This window comes from Strix uralensis, chromosome 7 (assembly GCF_047716275.1).
Source record: "Strix uralensis isolate ZFMK-TIS-50842 chromosome 7, bStrUra1, whole genome shotgun sequence".
Taxonomy (NCBI): Eukaryota; Metazoa; Chordata; class Aves; order Strigiformes; family Strigidae; genus Strix; species Strix uralensis.
This window is the reverse complement of record NC_133978.1, coordinates 33,386,496-33,410,387: the sequence shown is the minus strand read 5'-3', so window position 1 is coordinate 33,410,387 and position 23,892 is coordinate 33,386,496. Positions and strand designations below refer to the sequence as shown.

At 45.3% G+C, this 23,892-nt stretch overlaps 1 protein-coding gene across 1 annotated transcript; it reads right to left on the bottom strand.

Annotated features, from left to right (window-relative positions):
- Window positions 1–779: 779 nt before the first annotated feature.
- Window positions 780–22,154, bottom strand: VWA2 (von Willebrand factor A domain containing 2). Its single transcript, XM_074875692.1, has 13 exons — window positions 22,103–22,154; window positions 21,386–21,460; window positions 19,232–19,365; window positions 16,867–16,976; window positions 11,316–11,510; window positions 10,822–10,952; window positions 9,992–10,124; window positions 8,187–8,242; window positions 7,207–7,314; window positions 5,823–6,404; window positions 4,948–5,499; window positions 1,661–1,783; window positions 780–913 (listed from the first exon to the last, which is right to left on the bottom strand). The coding sequence occupies exons 1-13, from the start codon at window positions 22,149–22,151 to the stop codon at window positions 780–782; spliced, it is 2,382 nt and encodes a 793-aa protein (XP_074731793.1). The 5' UTR covers window positions 22,152–22,154.
- Between the last annotated feature and the right edge of the window lie 1,738 nt (window positions 22,155–23,892).

Sequence of the window (23,892 nt, the reverse complement as noted above, 5' to 3'; positions counted from 1 at the left end):
CCTACAACAGATCAGACCTTTGTTTACAAATGGTTGGGGGATTACCCTTACTCGATGTCTTTGCAGCACAGGTAGCTGGATTTGATCTGGGTCAAATCTAGGAGAAAAATAGTCAGTGCACCTACTAAAAACAGCAACACATACTGACTGTCACAGCTCTGCTTTGGAGTTGCATAAACCATTAAATGCTCTTGCAAAACCAATCCTTTTCAAACCTCTCCTTATTAAAAATATGCAGCTACAAAATGCCCATGAAGCTAAATCATATTCAATCACTCCAAATAAATTCAGAGAAGAAAGCAGCATAGACAACTTAAAAAACAGAACAGAGGCTCATAATAATTTTCCTTCCTCTTCCTCTTGTACTTGTCTTTCTGCAAGTAACAAGCCATTCACTCCAGCACCTACTGCCAGTGCATAATCTGTTATACCTCTTCAGCAGGAGCTTCAGAATTGCTCAGACTTCTACATAATTTTAGACTAACTCAAAGATCTCTCAAGACATCTGTTAAAAAAAAAAAAAAAAAAATCACACGGCACTAGAATTTGGATGAGGAAATGCAAAATGCCAATAATAAATACTTAAACACAAATATTTACTTCAATTAAAAAAAGAAAGCACTGGGAAGCCCAATTTGTGCAATGCAGGAACTGGGAATGGCCTCAGCACAGTCCCTGTGCTGGAGCAACTCAATCACTGTCAAGGACAGTGGTGGCTTGCTGGATCATGCCTGTGAGTGGCAGTAAACGTTCCTGGACGGAGTGGAGCACTCAGCGCATCAGCGTCTCTGATCCACATGCCTTTTGGTGTGCTGGGGGGCTCCGGAGAAGCGCTGCAAAGCCCTTGGACTCCACTGCACGTGGGAGTGTGAAGGAAAGACCGGGGATCTTGGAGAATCACCCCGGAGAACTCCTGTTGCAGAAGAGAAGCACAGATGTGAGATAAGGGCTTTAGGACAAAGAGATAAGCTCATGCTCAGTCCATTACGACTCAACAAGCATCCTCTTGGCCTTAGCTGACAGACATTAGAGTCCATGGGGTGGAAGTCAGAACTCCTGGGCTCAGGTAAAGAGCACAATACTGGGCGAGGGGAAACCCACTTAATCGAGAACTTCTCACTGTGGGCACAGGATCACCTCTAGGGAGCCAGAGGCTCACCACCCCCTGGCCATTGCTCCCCTGCTGAAGAGGAGGAAGGCAATGGGGAGGCCTTTGCACCATGGAAAGCACTGATAGCAACAGCGAGGGCGTAACACTCCAACAGAAACAGCTCCCTCCCATTAAAAGGCAGACAGAACTTTCCACCTCAAGAGTCAAGGAGGGATTGTTTCTTCTAGCAGAGCAGAGGGAAAAGAGGAACAGAGTGGAAGAAGATTACCAAAATTATTAGACCTTCTTGGGGTCCCCTCACAGTCAACTCGCTTAGCGAATGTGTAAAACAGGGCACAGCTGCTTGAGAGAAGCCCTTGTTCCCCTCAGCAGCCCAAACCTCTCCACTTTTCATGTGACAGAGGCCACATCAGCACCAAGACTTAGCCACCAAACAGCTGTCCAAGAGTTACAGCCACATCTCTGCTTGAGGTGGAGATGTGGGATCCGTTCAGAGGGCCCGTGCAGAATGGATGACACCTGCCGTGGTTGCCATCTGCTGATCCTTACTGCTCTCACAGTGGGGTCCTTCCCAGCCGTGGCATTCGCAGTGGTAGCTCCCAGGCCCAAGGATGCATACGCCCTGGTTCATGCACGGGTTGGGTTTGCACAGGTTCACGGGGCTTTTTGCTTCTGCAACACACACAAGCAGAACAGCAGGCTCAGGCACATCTTCAGAGTATTAATAGGTAGGATCCACATCCCATCAGGAATACTGCAAAAATAACAGCAGCTATATATCCCAGACATCAAAAAATGTTATCTAGGGCTAATGGGATTGGAAAAATCACGTTAACATGGCGGAGGGTGCAAGCTCACAACTCTGTCTTGACACAGAGGACAAACTTCTTGGTATTTAACCTAGAGAAAAGGAAGAACAGCAGCTTTGCTAGATGTTCTAATCTGAAGGAGAATATTCCTAACAAAGCTTAAAAGAGTGACATCGTGTTAGGTTGCATATCAAAGAAAAACAAAATGGAGCATCTTCAGAGCTGTGTACTGAACACATGAGCACCTCTAAGCCCCCCACATCCAGATACTGCCAATGCAGAGCAAGACACATGCTCTGCTTCAAGCAGTTTACAACCACTAAGGCCACTGGAGTTCAAACCCCACTTTACCCTGGAGAGACCTGAGTTTCCATCAAAGGGGAGCAAGGACAAGAAGTCAGCTGGGATGCAGGGATGGAACAAATGGAAAACACTACAAGAAAAACTTAAGGGCTTTCTTCTCGGAGGTTTGAGAGAAAAGCCTGCAACCATGGCCCAAGTTGTTATTAGTCCTACTCTTGTGAAGTATGCGACAGCTTTCCCAACCCTCGTAACAGCAGAGTCCAGCCGTCAGCACGGCTGGCAGTGTTTCATGCTGCCTTGCTGTGAATACGTTAGGTTAAGTAGCAGCATCCCAGAAGAATTTGCTTCCAGTCTGCTGGCAACTTCATTGCAGCGTTGGTAAGGGTGTGAAATTCCTCTGCTGAACAACTACGTGGTGTAGAGTCTGGACCTCCTAGCCTTGCCTTTTGCTACACAGTAGAAAAAGCACACAGCCAGAGTAGGAAGAGGGGGAGAAGGAAAGAATATAAATTCTGTCGCTATCCATCAGGACAGTTATTACAGCTTACCACACGTTGTACTCATTCTCACACATCAAGTTTGCTCACCAACTCTCAACCTACATCTAAGATAGGCAAAATTATCTTTGAAATTAATTTTTTTGACAGTCAAATCCTAGATCTGAGATATCTCAGTCTTCAGTTTGCATTGATTTTTTATGAAGCCAAGTTGGGTTCAACAACGTTTTTTGTTGTCATGAGACATCCCAGATGGGGTCCTGCCTGACAGCGTATCCCCAGGAACAGGCGTTTTCACTTTCATCGTACGGTGGTAGAGCTGCTGACAACAAAACCTGGAGGGACCTCTTGGACCCACTACTCATCTTTCATGTGCTGGCTGCTCCCAGAGACCTTTTCCATGGTGCTCTGCTCCACATGCCATACATCCACTACTTCCCACCACAGCTGCTCCATGGCATAACCTCACAGTCCCTGTTTGGGGTAATGACGCTGTTCTGCCCAGACACCATTTCTCTGAACTCAAGCCTACCGTTAACACAGTATCATCTTAAGTAAGCTTCTTGCACTTCAGGAATTATACCCTTTGATGATCCCAAGAGTCTGTATTTCCATTACTCAGATTTATATATATTTAACACCTGGGATCTTTTCTCCTAGAGCCTGGATCATTTTTTCTGGTCTCTCTTCAGCTGAGCCTCAGAACAAATACGATATTCCAGGTGTCCAGAGGCAGGGTCTGTTTTTCACATACTTTTATCATGAGTCATAAATTTTTAAAAGTCCTTTCACAGACAATGATTCTGTTATTGAGTCTTGGACTTGCAGTAGAAGACTGAATGAAGGACTTATCTTTACATCGCCCTTGGTCCCAGCCTATCTAGTACAAATAGCGATTACCTGCAAATGAAATGAAAGCAGCAATTCAGTCTAAGGAAATGATATGTTATTACCCTGACTCATTGAACCTTGTCGTCTCCTTTCCTTCATCCATGGCGTTGTAGTTAATTTCATGGTACAGTAGATTGTTTTTATAATAACACAGCTGAAAATACCACTGCAATAGGAGCACACTGAAAAGCTCCAGGTACAAACCATCTGCAGAGCCTGCCAGGAGACTGGCTCCTCACCCCAAAGAGACAGTCCTGTAGTTTTTTCTAACCCTGAAGGAGCCACAGGCATGCCCAGAGATGAAAAGGACCTTTGATTGTGTTGAAGCTCAACATGCTTCTTCATTTGATCTTACAAATGGGTTAAAAGCAAATAGCTAGATGTTAAACTCAAGACTATTCTGAATGAGAAACAAGGCATGGCATTTTAACTAGAAGCACTTTCATCACCACTAATGTCTGCAAACCAGGGCTGCTATCCTTTCTGAAAAGCTGTTTTCCATTAAACACAGGCACTCACACTCAGCAGACAAGTGTTTCAAACTTGGTATCAGTCAATTTTTTCCCAGCTGGGGACTGGCCTTCAGGACTCAAAGTTTTGAAGGAAGTGCACTTTTTTCCCCACCTCACCCTCCCCAAACATAAGCTTTTACATGAATATTTGAAAATTCTTCCACCTTGAATGCTTTGGAGATAAGGATTTGGTCCTGCAAACAAAATTAATCACAAATTGTCTAAAGGCCTGAATTTAACAGTCTGCAGGCTTCAACATCGACAGATTCTGAAGTTAGGATTAAATCCTGTTCAACACAAACAAAATCTTGAGAGTCTACATCATAACTTCAGTAGCAGAACACTAAGGAGGAACCGGAGTGATGAGGTTCCAGAGCCACCACTTTGCAAACACCTAGGCACAAACCTGTTGAACAAGACAGCAGAAACCTCCTCACTCAGGGACCAACACTGCTGGCTGCAGAAATGTGTCCCTTTAAGCTCCCCCTACAAGACTGCAGGAGGTACAGTAATGCACAGTAAATTCTACACACTTAAAGCAATATCAAAAAAAAGAGCAAACTTATTTTTCTTTCAGGAAAGGCAGAACCAAGGCCTGGCAGGGCTGGAAAGAACCAGTCACCCTAAGCTCCATCTCACCCACTGGACTGACTCTTAGGAAAGTTGGTTCCTATTCCTATAGGACTGCTCTGGACAGTCACCAGATCTCTATGCCATAGTTTCCCCATCTGTAAAATGCAAAGACAGTATCGAGCTCACTCGGTAAAGCATCAGAAAACTTATGATAACAACGGCTGCTGGGGGAGGATGGGACGTTCTCTCACCTTCACAGATTCTTTCTATGATAAGGTCTTGGTAATACTGCAGGTCTTCATAGGAGGAGATGTAGATCAGATAGTTGGGAGACCCAGCAACCCTCAGCAGTGTGTCCCTCTGGGCATCCCCAATGACAACCACAAACACCAAGATGCCGTTGTCCCTCAGCTGCTGAGCTGGGGCAGCTGCATCCTCCATGCTGCCTCCATTTGTGAGCACCACCACCACCTTGTTGACACCAGGTCTTGCTCCTTTCTGCACTGTCATCACATCACCATAAATATGCAGCAAAGCGCTGCCAGCAGAGGCTAAGTCCCCAAGGAAAGGCACCTGGTTGATGGCTTGGAGGACAGCTGAATTGCTTGTGTGGGTGTCCAAAGTGAACACAGTGTGAGCTTTGCTGCCATAAATCACAAGGGCAATTTGGGTGACATCCCGGTTGATGTTGAAGTGCAAACAGCTGCTCCTGACAAAGTCCCTCAGCCGCAGAAAATTCTCCAGGCCAACTTCAGAAGAGGCATCCACCACAAATGCCAAATCAAGAGACTGCGCCTGGCAGCCTGGATAAAAGAGTGCAAACAGAATATTTTTCAGAATATATACATACTCCTTTCTGACCAAAACAAAGCAGGGTAGGGAAATGGTAGGCAAAATTCATCACTGCTGATCACTGACTGGGAAGTGTGATCTATGGGCCTTTCACACCAATAGATAGAGATCCATCATAAAAAGCAGTGATGAAATGTTAGTCCCCTGGACCTGTGACTGACACAAATAAAACAAGGACGTTCACCCTTCTGTCCTTCCCTCCTCTCTAGTGGAGTTCAGAAGACCTCTCACAGTTTGAAAAACTTGTCCTGCAGTGCCCATATCACAGTCTTACCTTCAGGATTGTCCACACTGCAGATTCTTCTCTGCAGCTCTGGGATCTTGTTGAACAGGTCCTGGGGGTCCGAGTAGACAACTGTCTGCTTTGGATTGCCAGTCATTTGGGTCAGCTCTGCTCTCATGAAGCTGCTGCCTACACCGATCAAGAAGAGATCTCGGTCCCTTGCATAATTAGCGGCTTCCGCCACTGGATCCTGGGACTTGGAGTCCGTGAGCAAGACAACCACGCGTGGGAGATCATCCTGCACATCTGCAAAAGCTGGGGTGCTCTGAAAACCATGCTGTGCAATGTACTGCAGGGCTCTACCTGTCAGGGTTCCTCCTCCACTGAAATTCAAAGCATCAATGCTCTTCATGAGACTGAACGCATTCTTGTGTTGGCTTACTTCAATGGGTATCCTGACATCACTATCGTACTGAGCCACCCCCACGTTTATTGGCGAGTCCTGGCCCATCACTGCTTGGAGGAACCTCTTGAGGAACGCCTTGTAGCGCAGGAACCCTTCCAGCGTGACCCCCGCTGAGCTGTCCACCAGGAAAAGGAGATCCACGCTGCACTCGAGGCTCAGCTTTGGTGCTGAAAGGGGAGACAGCAATTTGTCATTTGCAGAACAAGACCTCAGCTGGGGCCTGCTGGAAGCCCTGTGGTGTGGAGAGGGACATTGTCTCTAGTAACCTAAGTGGTTTGTCAGATATGTCATGAGCTGGAGGACAACTGTGCAAAGAGTGCACTTTATTTTGGTTGGATGCCACATAAGCCTTTAGACACAGAAAATATCTATGGGAGTCTGGGGGGATTCCTGAACTTTTGGGTGGCAAATGTCAGATTAGAAATGACAACTCCACTCTCTTAGTACTCTGGGGAAAACACTCTGACTTTCACTATATCATATATTGGAGAAAGGAGACAGTTCAAGCACCAGACCCTCACCTGTAACAACTGGAGACACTTTAAAGTGTGAGTCTTGATTCTGGGGGAAGTACAAAGGATTTTCTGAAGATCAGGACCTCCTTGAGTTTCTTACATTGAACCCCCAAAAACAGGGGTCCCTCCTGGGCCCATGTGTGCAGGGAGTGGACCAAAAGATATACCCATGTGTCTCTCCCAGTTTCTCTGTTCTGCTCCCATGGCACCCGCATTTAGAAACAAAGGCAGCCACGCCAGGGCGAGACTGTCAGTATTGGTGCCCTTTGTATCCACAAGGTTTCTGAGCAGCAAGACCCAGTCACAACCAGCATGAGAGAAAACTCATCTGTCTTCTGGAGAAAAGCCCAAAAGTTGCAGCCCAACTCCAGGTGTCCCTATGACATGCAGCAGGCACTGCAAAGGCAGGACCCAGCTGAGGAAGGAAGGAGGGAGAGCGCAGCTTTGCACCTACCGCAGTGGATGTCTCCTCCGTACCCCACCGGGCAGAGGCAGTGGTATTTGTCCAGTCCCTCTAGGACACACGTGCCCCCGTTCTGGCACGGCTGGGAGTCACAAGGGTCTAAACGGGACCAGGGAAGGGAAAGAGAGGGAGTCAGCAGGGACCCTGCCCCTTCCCATCCTGTGCCAGTGAGAGCATCGCCATTAGTAGAGAAGGGGTCAAACCTCCATCTGTCTTGCTACAGAAGTTGAACTAATGCAGGGCCACATGCACCCTCGCTCGCCTCCATGGCAATTTCATTTTGGGATGGCTTTCCAACAGGCAGCGGTGAAGAAGGCAAACCAGACTGTGACCTCACTTTATTTCCTTTGGAATAATGCCAATGAAGTTACATTTGTGTAAATACAGAATTGCTAAAGGTGATGCAGCCCTTCCAGATTTACACCAGCAACAAGGGAATCAGAGTCTGGCCTGCTGCTTGGACAATGTTGTACTGACAAAGAAAATAAAGTTGCTGTCATCTGAACCAGTAAAAGAATGGGGTTAAGGACAGCACTCAAGGACCGTAGTTATTTTCACAGTCACAAAAATAGGCTGGCAGTCGGCAAGCGTCAGGTTCCCTGCTGAACTGGTGATGTTCATGGTACCAAGTGAATGAGTGGAGGGATCTCACCGCATGTTCCCCTGGCTGGAGAGCAGCGACTCCCCACAGGCATTGGGAAGCAGTGCAAGCCTCTGCCCCAGGAACACATGCAGATGAGGATTAATTGGCTCCTCAAGTGGAAGGAGAAACGATGAGGAGATATTTTAATCCAAAAGAACTCTGGTCATAGATACTCATAAGACAAAAAAACAGGACATATCAAATTCTTGCTAAGGATCACAATCTCTCACTCAGAACAGACTTTTTAGAAGTGAGAGTAAAAAACCGTATTTTTATTCTTTACCTTTCCTGCTTTGCAAGTAAAATTTTTAAAAAGGCTAAGTCCTACCTGAACATACAGTTCGGAAGCATCTGGATGGGTGTTTTATCAAGACTCTCTTCCATCTGAAACAGGAAGATTAAAACCTATCATGAATTTAAAGATTAACAAGGTATCATCAAGATTGATTTTACTGTGTTTTAAATGGAACAAATCTTCCTTTGAAAATGCAATTTTTCAAAACAAGTATTTCAAAAGAAAATGTCCATTCTGAGTGGGGTGACAAAAGAAAAAACGTAATTTAATCAAATATACACTTTCAGTTTTGAATTCTACTTTTATGTTTTACATTTACAGATTATGGATGTATTTTTAAAGCTCAAAATGATTTTTTTTTTTTTTTAGTTGCTACAGAAGAGATGTTAAACTTTTTGCTCTAAATCAGAATGAAAAGAAAATGTTAAAGCAGTGAGAATTATTCAATATTAATTCTAGTATCTAACTTATTCAGCTGTAACAGCTAGTGGACAAGGAAGGTTTAGACTGGGAAGAAATCCTCAGTCCTCAGCTGTGCCTCCCAGTAGCATTTTTCGACTTCCTCCATCATTTCCCTGCCCTAAAATGATATGAAAAAAACCACACCCTAGAGCAGGAGTGTATATTTGCCACACATAAGAAGGCAGTTAATGTTGGCTCCTGACAATGAGATAATTTCTGCTTTAAACTTTCATCCCTGTTAATCAGGTTTCTATTTCTGTAATACCTTCAGCTTCACCATGCCACTAACCTTCCAGTGCTCTGCATTAGAGCTGCTCAAACTCATGACAACTGTGGCCAAAACCATCACTTTTGGGATACCGTAAGCAAGCCACAAGCTGCTCTGATTTCCCACGTTGGCTCTGGGGTACAAGTATCTGGAAACACTCACAGCCATTAGGACATGTCTGAAATTGTCCATACAATCACTCCCCAGTATATCTATGCAGCACGCCATCAATGCACAGCCCAGATTTGGGGTGATTTTCAAACACTAATCTAAGTGTCTGGTATTGAAACAAACACATGAAGCACCTCTTCAAAGGAAAAACAATCCCCATAAAAATTTCTGTACACGACCACTTTCACTCAGCTCTTTTTATCAGCAAAGAGAGCATGAAGCTGCCTTTCCCTTCACAGCTCATTTTTAAAGCATTTCTCCTGCTGTACTGACTTACAGTGACAATAGTATTTGAAGGACCTGACATGCTTTATGGGTTTTCAGCTCCAGTCTCCTCTCCCCGGGAAAGACGACATTTCCCTCATGCAGCTCACTGCCACTGACCTGACAATGCACCTCTTTGTGTGCATCCCAGTTCTGGCACTGCTGCACTATGACCAGGGGGTATTTTCTGCCAGTGACTGGAGCCTCTTCATAGGACAGTCCTTCCCAAGCACCCCAGGGCAGCCAAGCCAATGTAAAGGGGCTTCTCTGAGAGTAAGAAAGTCTGTGTGGAGAACAGAACTAGCACCAACAAAGGGAGCCAGATCGAGAAACCCTCTGCAGCACAGAGTCGGTACAGAGATGTAAACTTCAAAGCATCTCAGTTCAACAGGTAGGAAACTAATCCCAATTCCATTTATAATATTTATGGCACTCTTAGGCTAATCATCTTCTGCATCTTTGTCTCAGCTCCTCCTCTTACCCTTTGCTTCTCAGATCAGCCAATGGTCAGAGCAGGGAAAGCCTCTTTCCAGGTCTAGAGACTATGTTTGCATGGGTCTTCTGAGGGATCCTCACCCCAGCAAAGAGTCACGGTCAAATAAAAACCTTATTACTGCATTTCTTATCTTCTCTCAGCCCCACTTGATTTTAGAGATGCAGGCATCCAACTCACCTGTAGAAAGGGCACAGCGAAGCCTGCACTGCATTCAGCTGCTTTGAGCCTTTCCAACACACATAGTTTCCAGCCAGCTCTTTCACAGTCTCCAGGGTTCTGCGTTCACAAGGGTGGGATTCAACTTTGCAGCCTGTAGCAAAGAACAAATCCAAACTATGACCAATTGCCTGAAAATAAAAAGTCTGTGTGGGAGTGGAGCACCACTTTGAAATGTGTTAGTCTTCCTCATCTACCTGCCAACTGCAGACCAGGCAGTGCTTCAAAGAGTCCCCCATAGGACCCAGAAGAGAAATTTACTGTTGACAAGCTCACCAGCCTACCTCACCTTCTGAGGTGCTCACTCTTCAGCCTCTTTTGCTTTACTATAAAACTTGCACTGCTGAGTCCAGCTTTTCAGTCCCTCTGTTGCCTTATGTATTTGATTTTTTTTTTTTTCATGTATTTGATTTTCTTCTACCTCTGGACCACTCCAGTTCTGTCTGTTCTACCTCCTGCAAGTCCCTGCTGGCCTCCCCTTAACACACAGCCAAGTCCATCAGAAGATTTAACACAACTGCATTTATTCCTCTATCCCCCATGACATGAACAAGGACCAATATTCCTATGTTCAGAGGTGAACTGAGACACAGAAGGATTTAGGATCATGCAGCTTGTAGGTATTTGGAGAGGTAGCTGGCAAGCATGGCATCCAGTTTGGGCAGCAGAAGCAGGTTACCTCGAAGGGCAACACCTGCTAATTCCCCTGTACAGTGACTCATCTTTCTCACTCAGTGACATGGTCCAAGCTCAAAGCATGGGCATGAAGGTGGAGCCAGGACAGGGGTTACCTGGAGCGGTGGTGCTGCAGACAGAGCCGGTGAGGGTGCTGTAGAGGCCATTGGCAGCATCGTTGGCATCTCCGGCAAAGAGCATGTGCTGCTCGGTGGGCTCGCTGGCCAGCACATGCAGCTCCTCCCATCTGCCAAGCAAGGTTGGGGTTCAACTGCTTAGTCATCCCCAAAGAATCGAGTGTCAAAACAAACCGTTTGCAGCAAATAGAGAGCTGATGCAAAACCATGACACCCTTCAAACAGTTTTCAAGATCCTGGTGTGTTTAGTCTCAGGCAGCAGCACAGCTCTACTCAGTGGAAGAGCTTCCTTCACCAACTTTGGTCCTCCTTCACCAGCCACCAAATCAGTGTTTCCTCCATGCCTGTGTTACCCCTTAAATTCCCCTTTTCTCTTTTCAAAACTCATATCTAGCACAAGACCATCCCTCACTCGCTGGGAATTGCCATTTGGCTAGCTGGGCCTCCATTTCCCACTCTGGAAAGTTTCCTACCTTGGAAACTTGATTCCCACTGCAAAAACCCTGATGTGTCTCTCCTTCACCTGCATTGCAGGCATCATGGTACTGCCCTGGGACTTTCCATCCGAAATGATGATCAGAACTTCAGGGACACTCGAGTTTCTGCCACCAGGGAATCCCTTACGGAGAATGCACTTCAGAGCCCGACCTGTTTCTGTGCTTCCACCTCTAGAAAGAAGGGAGATAAAATCAGAAAAGCAGAAATCAAAGCTCTTCTCCTGATATTCTCCTGATAATGAATTTGATTTTCAAATTTCCACCCTCTGGTAATGTGGAACTTAGTATATTTCTGCCTGTTGCCACACAACACAACCAGAGAGATGTCTAATCCTGTCATTCGTGTTATCTTCCTATCCATAGATCCAATCTACTCACCTTTATCTCCCTCCTCTCCAACCCAGAGTGGTCTCCAGAAGACTTTTAACACACAGCAGAGTGTTTCTGCAATTGGAGCAGGAACCAGAGCTCTCAGATATTTGAGTTTTCTTTCCAGCTTTGAAAAATTACTCAAATTCTATTTTCTCATCTGAAAATTGCAGTCACTTCTTTAAGCTGTTTTACAACAATCTCTTGTAATCCACTCAGAAACACAGTACAAGTGGGCAAAATGAACAAAGACCAGTATCTCAAAGTGGTTTCCTTTCTCTTGATGCATAAACGTGCTATAAATTCATGTCATGTATCATCCCTTTCCCTCCACAGGACCTTCTACTGTTCTTAGACCAAGAGCTAAGGCAGGGAGCTATGTGCCCCAGCTTGTAACTGAGAGTCTGCAGTCCAGCAGTGTGCAGAGAGTCCTTGTCTTTTTCTCCCTGGTTGATCTGCAGGTTAATTTGATTTTCTACAAAAGGTCATTTGTCCATCCTGTAGTAAAGCTCCTGAAAATACAAATGCTGAAAGCTTCTTAGTGTATCCCTGGAAACTCAGAAGGACTGAACACAAGGCATGCTTTCTTCAGGGCTTCACCAGTACCTTTTACATGAGGAAAGTAAACATTAAGAAAAGCCACCTGATCCTCCAGTTGTCTAAACCCATTCTAAACTCAGTTAAAAGCAATACTCTCATCTGCTAGGTTATTTGCCAGCAGCACCGGTATGATAGAGAAGGTGCACCAGCCACTGATGTTCACAGAAGCTGTACCCATGACTCCTCATTTTGGAGACAGGATCACCAGGAAGAAGCACGAGGCCATTTAAAACGTGGCACAAGTTATCCACTTCGGCTCATTTATGGCTCAGATGCCAAAGATGCCTTTCTCCTCATACTGCCTGCACTGCAGCAGTGTCCTGAACTCCTGGTAGGAGCTGGGAGCCCTTGGGGCTGAGGTCTGGGCTATCATGGAACTTGCCTGGGTGTCTCTCCTGTCAAAAATTTCTTCCAATACATCTAACTCAGAGTGGGATGAAGATAGTCCTGCCATCCTTTGCTTACAAATGAATGGGATATCAAGAGATGAAGGGCCAGACTTGCAAAAGCATCAGATGATCTTGTCTGAAAATCTGCACGTATCCATCAGCTCCAAAGAGCTGTCTGATGGAACAGTCCTGCAGAGAAGTGGGCCTGGGGGGCAGGATGGAGGGGTGCACACGCTGACCTAAGGAGGAATGAAAGCTAAGTATCATCTTGGACCAAAGATGACAGAGGCAGATTTGAGCACTGATCCCGGGTCCTTCCCCACAAAACCATCTACTCCCTCTTGCCTGGCCCCACAAAAGCACTTTCTGATGGTGCATGGAACCACCTACATCTGTATTTTCGCAGCCCTTGAATTCTCCCCTGGAGAACGGAATGTTTCTGAGGTAGAAAGCGATTAGCTCAATATTCAGCAAATCCTCCAAGTAGCAAATTATTAAACCCACACCAGGACTCAGGTGCAAAAGGGGGCACATTCCAGCGGTGACACGTGCCAATGGCGACGTAAATCAGCAGGTAAAATGGGCTGGTGCTACGCATTTGGGAATGGCAGACATCAAGTCTTGCAGCTGTGCAATAACTCCCAAGTAACCTTAAATGCAATAATAGTAGAAAATAAGCTACAGCTTGCCAGAGAACAGCTTTAGTCAAAGATGCTTTAGAAATCCTGAAACTCATTTCTTGTGAGATTATTAAAGAATAAGATTTGTTGACTGCTGGATGCCTCCTTAACCTTAGAGCCCGATTGCCCTGCTGAGCCTGTAGATACTGAAACTGCCTGTTTGAGAGGTATGCTGCTAATTAGCACAAAGGCCTGGTGAGGGAAGAGGGGTACCTCTGGTAGTAGAGTGCACCCAAGAGAAGAGATGCTCACTGCAGACAAGGGTCATGACCAGTGTCTGCACAGCGCTAGGGTCTCTTTGGCAATGGCATACTGGATGTGAACTGGGAATGAGCCCTTCATTGCAGAGGGTGCTGAAAATACTGCAGAAAGGAATAAAAAAGGGGAGCACTATACATACACAGAGGTCTGGGAGGGGAAGGAGAAGGTGTGGTTGGTTTTATGGGCTGCACATTTACTCTAGTTGTTATTTCTTTCAAGTGAGCTCTGTAGGGCAGGCATTGTCCTCCTCTGCTTTCAAGATTTAACTTTAAATGACTGTTAGAGACTGTTGCATACTCAAGACTGGGCTCCATGCTCTACATACCATGAAATGTCATCAAAATTTTATATAAAATTATTATCTCTGTCAGGCTGAGGCAGGAACAATTACATTGTGAACCAAACACTGAAGTTTTATTTAAGTAAAAGTCACGGGTAACCTAACAGAGAGAGGAGGTACGAGATGGTCTCACCTCTGCCTTGCAGGGTGAGGTTTGGTGCACTGTGAAGCTGGATCCCAATGTGGCTGGGTAAAATCTGCCCCAACTCCCTATCTACTCCCCACACTCAGAGACTTAGGCTAACCAGGCATCCAGCCCCTGCTGCTGGCAACCTGACACAACCAACTCAAACTTCACATCAACCATCTCTGTTCCCCACCCAGTCATTACCAGGTTAAGACCTTGCTACAGCACAACACACTGGGCAAAAGCTTTTCATCCCCTGTGAAAACCGAGGGCACCTACACTGCAAGTTCTCCGGCTATTGTCACCAGCTTTCATCCCTACCTACAACATATTAGCTCTTTTTGTTGTTGGAGGGCTAAACATTTGCTTGTCTGAAAGGGGTAAATCCTGCATCGACATGAGTTTCCCCTCTTCCTTTCTTGTAGCTCTCCATCTGCATAACATGAGAGGTCTGTAATGTGCCATCTCCAACTGTACATTTGATACCAGAGAGAGCCCAGCTCATTGGGAACATGCTCCAGACCTGTTGATAATTAAGCCATTAGATCAGAGGAGATACTTCCAGCTGTCTTCTAATTCTGTCCAAGAAGCTGTGCTATAAATCACTTCCCATGACTGCCTTTTAGGGCTACTTTTATTGCCACCCAGAGCAAGCAAGGGGAACAAAACCACAAGTGTTACTCCTTTCTTGGAGGCTTCATGTTCTCTTTTTGCTGTGTTGACACAAACACACTCCATTTGCTTTCTGAACATCCATCCTTTGCTTTAGCACCCAATCCCTGATTTGCTTGTTCTAGAAAACCATTTGATAATGCCCAAGTTCATTATTTTCCATCTACCCTCAGATTTTCACAGAAACTTTTTAATTCAGTACCTGCCAGGCCTTTTTGCTTTGAACTTCTTTCTTTAGGTACTTCCTCCTCTGCACTCCACCATTTCAAAGCATACTCAATGACCGTGTGTTCATAGCATGTCCAAATCTGCCTTTTCCTGACCAGATGTCAGTAGCTGTCAGACGCTTCAGTGAAAAGTGCTGTGCATGAGGCAAAATATATTGTGCATAGTCAGTTTGATGACTAAATCTTTATTAACTCAGTAAGCTGTGCCCATGCGAGCACTGAGGATTAGAAAAAAATAATAAAGAGTCTCTGCACCAAAGCTCATTAAATTCAGTTTCTTATCAATTTGCATTTGGAGGTCCGTTGGTTTTTGACACAGCAGATGTATGTTTAAGACATTACTCCAGTAAGGATTTTCTGAAGCCAAAGGAGATCTGGACTTTACCTGCTGCCTTTCCTCAGGAACAGCGCACTAAGAAGGTTTTTCTCCTGTGAGCAGGCATTGACTTGTATGCAAGAAATCCATAAGAGGTTTAGCTTCTGAGATTACTGCCAAATTTGGTTGAAATTGGCCAATGAATTCAAAAGCTATCTGGACAGGATTCACAGAGAGAGACCTGCAGTCTCCAAATAAATCACAGAAACTTCACTTCAGTCTGGTGCTGCCTCCTTTCAAGTGCTCTGAGCTTCGCGCCCAGAGCACGGTCGGGAAATGCCTCCCTGGCCAAAGGCTCATCAGAAGCACATCAAGGAGCCTCTCAGCTGAGACGTCAAACACCCAGTTTTTTTGGAAGCCAACTGGAATCCATCTGTAACTATTTTATTATCTACTTTGAAATGTCAGCTTTTCATTTAAACTAGATGAAATGGCTGAGCACAAGGTCATTATTTCTGTTTGATCTGTCAGTATTCATGTGCTGTCATCAAGGAATTTCAGTGCCAGACACCAAACACTGCTTCACTTTCTCTGCTCTCACAGACTTTCAAGCAAAAGAGGAGCGTATCTTGTTTTCTGGTAAGTTTTTCTTGTAACAATACACAAGAGGTTTTCTTGGTTTGATAAACTTATCAAAAGCCATACAAAAAACCCCAACCAATTAGTCTTGCTTGAGTCAAAAGTGATCACATTTGCTTGCACATATGTACATCATGCCGAGAACAGCAGACATCCATGAGAAACGCTGAGCTAACCTTTAGCCCTAATGCAAATCAGCTAAAGAAAGAGTAGACAGCCACAGGCCATACCAGTACTTCATCTATCATCAAAACAAGTGTTATTTTGGGGTGGCTGTTGGATCCTTTGTATTTCTCAGAGATGAAAAGTCTGGATTTTGAGAGGCTCTAAGGACAGTGCTTCTTTGGGCTTCTGGCTCCATTTCCCGAGGTCGTGGGAAGACATCCAAGTCTTAACATTCAGGAAGAAAAAAGTTTTCCATCTGAAAACCTGATCCTCTTGAATTCAGCAGACACACATGCACAGATATCTAGGGACCAGCAATTTGTCACTACCTCGTAGGACAAAGGCAATTGTAACCACCAAAAAATGAAGATGCACACTGTCCTGCCTTTGCTCAGCCATGTGGAAATGCCACACTTGCTTTTCCCTGGAAGGATGTAAACCACCGCCTGGCACAAATGGCCAGAAAAATCTGCCAGGAGGGCCATGGAAAACTCTCCCCTGTTTACCACATTATAGTGTGACACTGAAAACTTTCTCCCCTATCAACTTTCACTGACAAAGACCAGGTTGCACTTTTTTAACAGACTGTGGATTATGGACCACAGACAATGTTCATCCATCCACCTTCCTGGGGGCATCACGTTGGTGTATGCACAGCAGAGGCGGAGATGTCTGGACCTCAAAAAACTCTCAGTCCAGAAATCATTCATAGCCCTGAAAAAGAGAAGTAAAATAAGCTGACCTGAACGCAATCCTCTTGATTCTATCCTTTACTTCTTGTTTGGTTAGATACAAATCCAGCGGGAATTCAAGGTGGGGAGTTGAGCTAAACTGTATCATTCCCACACGGACCTAAAAGAAAAGGTTAAAGATTATGAAAGGTGTCTGTGAGAGTTTTACTCTTTTGATCAATTTACAGATTTGGGAAGACTAAATTGTATCGAGACAAACTCTGTTTTCCATGTTGAGCCACTGGCACTCTAAATGAACTTCAAAAAAGAGCACAAACCACAGCATTACCTATACAGACTATAAACAAGGCAAAAATGTTTATCTGCAAACAACAGGAGCCTCTGTTGCAGTTACAGGCAGCTCAAGATCTATATTCATCTGTTCAGAGCAGCTAGTAGCCTCAAGGACAGTAAGTTTATAAATAAAACCTTTTATACCAGGCCATTTATACACTATGCAGGCAATCTTTCTATTACTAAAAGCAGATCCCTCTGGCATTGAGCACAGTAGGCAACACAAGGCAATTATTTTTCCACTACCTCCTCTAAAACCATTTTCTATAGTTGAAAATGCCTGAAAATGCAAACAGACTGAATTGTATGTATTGGGCAATACATCCAGAATATTTCACTGAAGCCTTACAATAAGTTTTATGGAACGTGACAACTTCAGAGGTGAAAAGGCAACTGATTTTTCAGTCCAGTCTATGGGAGGATTAAGAGAAAGACTAGGGGAAGGATGGTATTAAAAAAACCACAACCCACCAAATCTGCAAATATTAAATGTTCAAATTCTTTTGCCTAAGCCTACATTGCAGGTGGTTCCTAGATGTAAGTCCCTACTTTCAGTCAATTTAGTATGAGCCATGAAAAGGGAATGCCCATTTAACCTGAGCCACCTAGAATCTCTCAAAGCCTCGCACACACACTGCAACTCCTCATCATCATCGCCCAGGCTGCAGAAAGCTTCCTGTTCTGTGTGGCTGTAAGCTGAGATCTGAAGGGTGAAAGATTTCTTAGATGAGAAAATGATGGAGAGGAATGATGACTTCAGCTTCCAAAGGACCCTGCAACAGGGGCAGAGCGGCAGCTTTCGATTTTTAGGACCTGGAGCAGTGGTAGTAGTTGGTCTGGAGGAGGTTTTTAGGTACAAGTCCAAGTGTCCCTGCCATTGGAACCAGGAGCAAACACAAGACCTGCCTCTGTTCCTTTGCTCCCAAGACCCCTCTGGAGGATCAGACACAGACCAGGGTCCTCAAAGCCTCAGCAGTCCTGCCTCAGGTTCCTCGTGCTACGCAGAGACCTTGCATCCTGCCACAACCTTCCCAAAGACCTGACATTTATTTGGAAAGACTCTGGCAGGGAATCAAGTAGAGCAACCATCCCAGCCTGCTCCAAGGCCCCTGGCTAGGATGTTGTGACATGGGACTCAATGCACAGCTGGAACCGCAGCTGGGTCTGGCTTGAAATCCCCTCAGACAAACCCTGGGATGTGTCATTCAGGTCTAGAAGTGCCTCAAGGATGGTTCCAGGGAGCAGATAAGACCTGAGGGAGCCCGGACTGTGGCTACAGCAGCATAGCTCCCATCACTTCTTGCAGACACGTGGCACCCAAAATTAGACTTTGATTTGAGTCAAAGTCTGGAACAGGAGTGGACAAGAACAAACTTGGCATAGCCACACCTGTCCATTTATCTTAGCATGTTTTATACTGGGTATCTGTAAACACCAGCTGCTTGGACTCCAGCTGTCAGTCCCAGCTGGCCAGTCCTGGGCTCTTCTCTCTGGTGAGCACCAGCTTTAAGTGCACTGCACCACTAACAGGCAGGGAGTGCAGTGAGATCTTGAAGACCTATAGCAGCATACAGATCCCCAAATGCCTCAGTATACAACTGGTGCCTTGCAATGATCTCCCTTCCCTTCTGCCCTTCTGGCTTATTTTGTACTGGAGACCTTCTAGGAGAAGCAGAGCAAGCAGACTGCATCATTTACTCCATGCAGAAAGGTGATTAACTTCCCATAGACTGATTCTCCAACTTTCCAGGGAAGAACAACAAAAAAATCCAACCATTTTAATCTATGACTATCCAAACCAAAATAAAAATGCATTAAGAAAAACCCAAATCATAACCTTTAACCCAAAAGGTTATGTCTTTTCTCAAGACCAAATGGAACTGCTCAAAATCTGTGAAGAATCAAGAAGTGTCCTCCAACCCCCCAGCTTCACAAACCTCCACTGCACCTTTCTGACTAAATACTCTGACCTCATGGTGCCTGCTAGGTTGAATTTTGCAGTTTCACTCAGCACATTATCACTGGCCTTTCCACACATTGCCAAGCTGCTTTAAATTAAAATGAAACATTCCTGACACTCACCCTGTCTGGATGGATGTCCAAGGCATCACAGAGCCTGACTGCAAAGTGCTTAGACCTTTCAAAGGTTCCTTTGCCAATGCTGTAGGAGCCATCCAAGAGGAAAAGGACATCTAATGAAGCAGAGCACTTCATCACTAGAAAAAAAAGATATACACTGTGAAACTGCACCTTAATAGTCTCACTCTCTGGAACCAGACAGCCAAGGGCAGAAAATCTGGACAAATGGACTTGCTGAGGATGGACTGGGGCAGCGTGGTGTGCACAACCCAAAGCCCACGTGCACTCCTGCTCTGGCCTGCAGCAGCACCAGTTCAGCCCTCTCAGTCCGCAAGACTTTCACCTTAGATTTCAGTTCCCCAGCCTGGCTTCAGCAGTTCGGTGAAAGCATGGGAGCAGCAACTCCAATGAGCTGATGCAATGTGATATCATTAACCGCAGAGAGAGCTGCTCTCCCAGTGAGGATGCGGAGGAGTGAGCGGCAGGGAGAGACGGCCGTGCCCAGCGGGACCTGCAGTCTCTCTCAGCCCAAGGCACAGACATGAATCTAGGAGGTATTTCCAAAGCATACAGAGTCCCACAGAGCCAGATGTGTTTCATCTGCAGCATGTTTTTCAAAACACACTTATTTTTCTAAACACAAACTCTCTGAACAGCTCCAAGGCACTGACAGAAACACTTTTAACAAAAATCTGCCTTTTATCCTGTCTTCAGAGATGTGTCCTTGTATCACCCTGCCTGCAGGAACACAACTGCTCCCAAGTACAAGTTCCTGAGGTGCTTATGCTGCAGTGGAAATTTCACTGACAAAAATAGGATTGTTTTTAAAGAAAAAAAAAAAAAAAAGGTAGCCTGCAGACTCTGAAGAGACATTTTCAAAGCATTTACAAGAAATTTTAAAGTCTCTTCTGCAGTATTTACCAAAACCAACTTCAAGGGAAACTGAAGCCAGAACCTCAATACAGGCAGCAAGCACACCAACCTCTCAAGAGCCCTTCTGACCTGTGCCTTTTCTCTACCCCCATTATCTTCATCATTTTATTATCACTACTTTTTTTCCAAATCAGTTCTGCTAGTAAAAACCTGTATTTATAATTAGGGGTTTCTAATAGCAGATTATGAGGGATTGAAAGTTGTAAAGCATTCCCTTCTGGGTCGCTGGGTTTTGTAATAGGGCAACCAGCCTTGCCCTGGAGCACTGCATTGGGGACAAGCTGGAGCACAGCCCCTCTGCCAGCGCCGTCCTGGCTTGTCAGCCTTGCCCTCACAGCCGATCTGAACATGGGGATGCAACAACTGGGTGCTCGCCCAGTCCCTGACTAAGCATGCACAGAGAAGACTGCCGTGCCCCCATCCCAGAATGGGCTCGGCATGGAGAAATGGGCTTCAGGTTGCTCTGGTGTTCAGTGGTACGAGGAGGGGGATCTCTGTATTGCAGAGGCACAGCTGCAGCAACACAGCTGTCTTACAAAGACTCATAAGAAAGACATCTGCAGCCCACCAAGGAGTTCTTGGTGACACCCATCAGTGAAAAACATCCAAATACAGCACATCAGGATGGAAAGTTTGAGCTGGTGCTATGAGACGGGGCTGGAGGGCATGGCTGGCATAGAAAAAAATGTAATTTATCACTTGACAGACAGAAGAAAAGGATGCCTAGCAGGAGAATGCACGATATGGTTTGTAAGTAACTGACTGCATGTACGTCAAGGGAGCCGTAGGAAAATATGGTCTGCTAGCCAGTCAGAGCCCAGTCATCCCAACTCACTGCATCGTGGCTGGTGCCGGCTTTACAGCCTGTACAAATCAGCTACATGAGAGGTCTGATCACAAATCAAGTCTGAAATTAAGCACGGTTCCTTAAATCAGTATTGCTTGAAACAAGCTCTGAAGAAACACTAGTCAGTTGGCAAATAGCCAATTTGGGAAAAACAGAGTAGGTGGAAGAGCTAATAGCAATGAGGGAAAAAGCCAGGCTAGGGCAGAAGCAGCCAAAATGCTGTGCTTGCCAGAGCATTGCTGCGGACTTTATGGACTGAATGGAGTCCAGTAAATAAATTTAAAAAAAAAAAAAAAAAAAAAAAAAAACCAAAAACAAGAAAAAGAAAGAAGGAACTCAGACAAGAAAAAAATCTTGCTTTAAAAAAATAAACTTACACTGTCCAGCAGCTGAGATCTTGCCGATTATCTCCTGGTCAGCATGAATTTCTTGTATACCCAACACCAGCAAAACTGTGGGATCAAACAGATAATCACCCATCAACACTAGAAACTGCCTTAACAAAAAAAAAACAAAAGAAATGTAGGCTTTAATCTACAGCAAAAAAACCAACTGTTTTGCTGTACAGATTTCACACTTGCAAAAAAAAAATTGGTGACACAGTGGTGTCACCTTCCATCTATGGAAGGAAATTCCTTCTAAGGGACACAGAGAGCATGAAAAGTGTCAAGGACCTGACTCCAGCGCACGGGAAGACAGTCCCTCTGCTCACTGCATGCAGGGACACAGTGCAAGAATGAGAGCTAGGCCAGGCTTAGGCTTCAAAGATTACAGTCATAAGCACTGGAGACACCAAATAACTGCACTGGAGAAAATTATGAACTTTTAATATCATAATAACATCAGCTTTTCCCATATCAATTAAGATATTTCACATACAAATCAGTCACATGTGTTCAAATTCTCAGAAAAGCTGTTTCTCCAGGTATTATTTTCTCCCCTTCTGTGTGAAACTGTGTTTCAGAGGTTTATCCATAAACCTCCTGGAGAGGCACCGATTCAGCTCTCACTCCTCAGAACAACCATCTCCAGCCAGAGACAAGGAAGCATCCAAGTCAGAAACCACTCATGCAAAACAATGACTTTAAATGTACCTTGGGGAAGCAGGAAAACACAGATGGATTCAAACAACAAGAGGCTCATGGTGACAAATCTGAAACAAAACAAAAAAAAAGGAGACGACTATTAATACAATTCCTAAAGCTGTTTTCTTTACCTGCAGCTGATCATCTCCTTGCTGGTTGTCTCACGTGATGAGTTCAGAAACATTTGATCAGAGGGGTAAAAGCAACTCCTACCCTAGGGTGAAGGGTAGGAAACAGACACAAGGAAAAAATGTGAAAATGAGGGAGTGATAGAAAAGAAAGTCTCCCTACATACTCATCTCCTTTCCTATCAAAACTGGAGAAAGCATACTTCATGGGGGAGGGAGGGACTGCCCAGCCTCCCCTCCTCGGCCACCCAGACCTCAACTCTCTTCTCTCCTTTCCTCCCTCCTCTTCACTGTACCTCCCTCTCAAAGCCGAGTCCCATCTGGGCCCCTGCTGCCCTCAGGGAGCTGGTGGAGAGCCCAACACAGCTCCCCGGGGGTTCATGGAGCACAGGACAGAGCCACATCCCCCTGACCCCACCATCGCCTGCAGCTCCGGCTGAGACGCCCCTGCCATGGAGCACAGCCGAGGGGGGCCTGTCGCAGCCAGCGCTGCTGCCCATCCTCATCGCGGGTCTTCAACAACACTCAACCACAGGCTCTTTCATGCCTTATATTTTCCAAGAACTGGCTTTCTGAAGAGATATTTTTATGTATAACTGTCCAGCAAAGTCAAATTTCTGCTCATTTTTCCTTTGAAATCAGCAAGGCTGCCATCACATCGTAGGTGGACTTCAGCGACACTTTCAAGCATACCCAGATTTAGACCAAGCACATCTAGCAGGGGCCTTGGATTTCTATATAAAACATGTATGTTTATTTTTTCTACAGATTAAAAGCACTGGGTGCACTCACTAGAGCAAATTTGACCAGATTCATGCTGGGTCTCTGTCTCTTTCACTGCAAAAGCAGATTTTCTTCATTTAGTTAAAGACAAGTAAGTGCATTTCTTGATAACCAGCTCTATTAATCAGTTGTTTTTCCAAGAATACAGAGAGGGCTTTTTCTCAGGAAAGACTTGTCTCTGCAGTATGTATTTAATAAACAGCCAGGAAGAACTTATGCTTGTTAGTGAAATCATCAAAATAGGCCCATTCCCATCACTCCAGGTGCCAATTCTTTGCAATCGTAATCTGGCACACATCACAATTATAGGGCAGTGGGGGTCAGGAAAGGGCTTCCTGGGGGGCCCCCACACTGCCTGTCCCAGCCTGACCTTCCACTGCTATCACCCTCGGAACTCTTTCGTCTGACTAAATATGTTCCTTCCTGCAGGAGCGAATACACCTCTGTGATCATCTCATACCCAGTCCCTTTTACATATTTATATATGAACATACTTAGTCAGAGGAAGGAGCTGAGCAGTGGTTCCTCTCTCTTAGTGTTTGACCTCGGATTTAATGTTCAGCACTGGCGTCTCGCTTCCTCAGTTTCCCCAGTTTTTGAGATTGGGTGCCAGCACCTCCTGTGTTTCCACAGGAAGGAACACCCTATCAACACACAGGTGTACTCCCAGGGACATGTAAAACTTTAAACCCCAGGACACAAGCCAAGCTTTAAACAACAGAAACTTCTCCTCCAGGCAATCTTTTCTCTTCAGAAGAGTGGGTGAGATACCTGAAGTGATGGGCTTGTCTTGTACTACAGAATCAGTCTCTGACCCTTGCCTCTGCCAGGGTAACCTCTAGTACCCATCCCAGACACATCTGGTCAGAAAAAGGGCCCATTAAGCCC

What these genes read in the sequence shown, in the direction of transcription:
- VWA2 (XM_074875692.1), bottom strand. Translation starts at nt 22,151, where the DNA reads ATGAGCCTCTTGTTGTTTGAATCCATCTGTGTTTTCCTGCTTCCCCAA. An exon ending in ATCAAGAGGATTGCGTTCAG is followed by an intron (nt 11,511 to 16,866) that starts GTCAGCTTATTT and finishes CCTTCTTTCTAG; the next exon opens with AGGTGGAAGCACAGAAACAG. An exon ending in CTGCAGCACCACCGCTCCAG is followed by an intron (nt 10,125 to 10,821) that starts GTAACCCCTGTC and finishes TCTTTGCTACAG; the next exon opens with GCTGCAAAGTTGAATCCCAC.